General features: G+C 39.8%; 1 protein-coding gene across 1 annotated transcript in view; it reads right to left on the bottom strand.

Moving 5' to 3' along the window:
* Positions 1-1,271, bottom strand: part of ttc39b (tetratricopeptide repeat domain 39B) — a 32,829-nt gene that overhangs the window by 8,672 nt on the left and 22,886 nt on the right. The window contains exon 11 of the mRNA XM_015394583.1: positions 624-688. Within this exon, the coding sequence (XP_015250069.1) occupies positions 624-688 (65 nt within the window). The remainder of the gene's footprint in view (positions 1-623; positions 689-1,271) is intronic.

Genomic DNA, 1,271 nt, shown 5'->3' with positions numbered 1-1,271 from the left:
GCAGATCTGCGGGAGTTTACGGGGACGAAAATCTCACTTTTGTTGCATGGATGAAATTATAGAAACACAATAAAGAAATCTCTCTATGGTGGACGTGTTTCTGTTGGGAGGAGTTTATTGAGTCATGAGGAACCAAGCAGGAACTGACATCAGAGCTGTGCTCTGTAACCCCGAAATCCCACATCCTCCGTCACAATCGTTCCTTGGTGTGATTTATAGTTTTAGGATTTAGGGAAAAAATAGAAGAAAGTTCCCATCCCTGCATCAAAGTGTGGCCTGTTTGATCTGTGGATGGTTTTCCATCCTTGCAACAAAACTAGCAGCAGTAGGAGAGTTTGGAAATGCAATCCACTTCTTAAATCTATCTATCTTCTCTAATTTATCCTGCAATCGCACTTTTTCTCTCACTCCCAGCTTGGTGGTGGGCAGCAGATTTAGCCTTCCCTGGAAATGCCTTTCCAAATTTTTCTTTTAATTTTTTGACAACCTCTCATTACAAAGCAAAAATGCAGGCAATCGTTCAGCATTGATAATGAAAGCAAATGAGTCGGTCTATTTGAATCCTTTTTTCTCCTCAGCAATCTTCCTTTTTTTCCCTTTGGGATTCATATTCCGAGACTCACCTGCAGCTTTGTTTGCCTGGCACCGTGCCACGCTGGTTCCAAGTTATGATCACTGATCTCTATGGCTATGACGCAAATTATTGTTTAAATCTATTTATAATACAAATGTTTAAAGCATTGGAAAACATACATTTTTGTTTGCAACTGAACCTGCACACCATATTAAAAAAAAAAAAAAATCGGTTTTCGTAAATTTTTGAAAAAGCTCCAGGGAGTCACAAGGGGGATGCTAAAGAGCCGCATGCGGCTCCAGAGCCGCAGGTTTCAGACCCCTGGGCTAGTGGATCCAAACTAGATTGCACAATTTGGCACATTAGAAATTAGAGATTAGAAGGCGCTGGTGACACCAAATGTTCAAAGCTCCACATCTCTGCAACAGTTGTAGCTAGAGGTCTGAAATTCTCTGCATTTGTGGTTGACATGATGTAGAACAAATGTAATAAAATGAGACAGGGCGTTTCTCAAGCATGTCTTTATCACAATAAAAAAACAACTTTGAGTCATTTTTGAACTGATGCAGCTTGGTCTGTGTTCTACTCACCCAATTTCCATCATATATTCAGAAACTAAAAGGTGTTGGCTTTCAAATAATGTATTGCACGTGTAATTTGGGCTTAAAGTTCCTAAGTTATTTGCTTTTCCATTTGG

Source organism: Cyprinodon variegatus, unplaced genomic scaffold, assembly GCF_000732505.1.
Source record: "Cyprinodon variegatus isolate N-32 unplaced genomic scaffold, C_variegatus-1.0 Scaffold696, whole genome shotgun sequence".
NCBI classification, from domain to species: Eukaryota; Metazoa; Chordata; class Actinopteri; order Cyprinodontiformes; family Cyprinodontidae; genus Cyprinodon; species Cyprinodon variegatus.
Note: the sequence above shows the minus strand (reverse complement) of the source record. Positions and strands in the feature narration are given on the sequence as shown.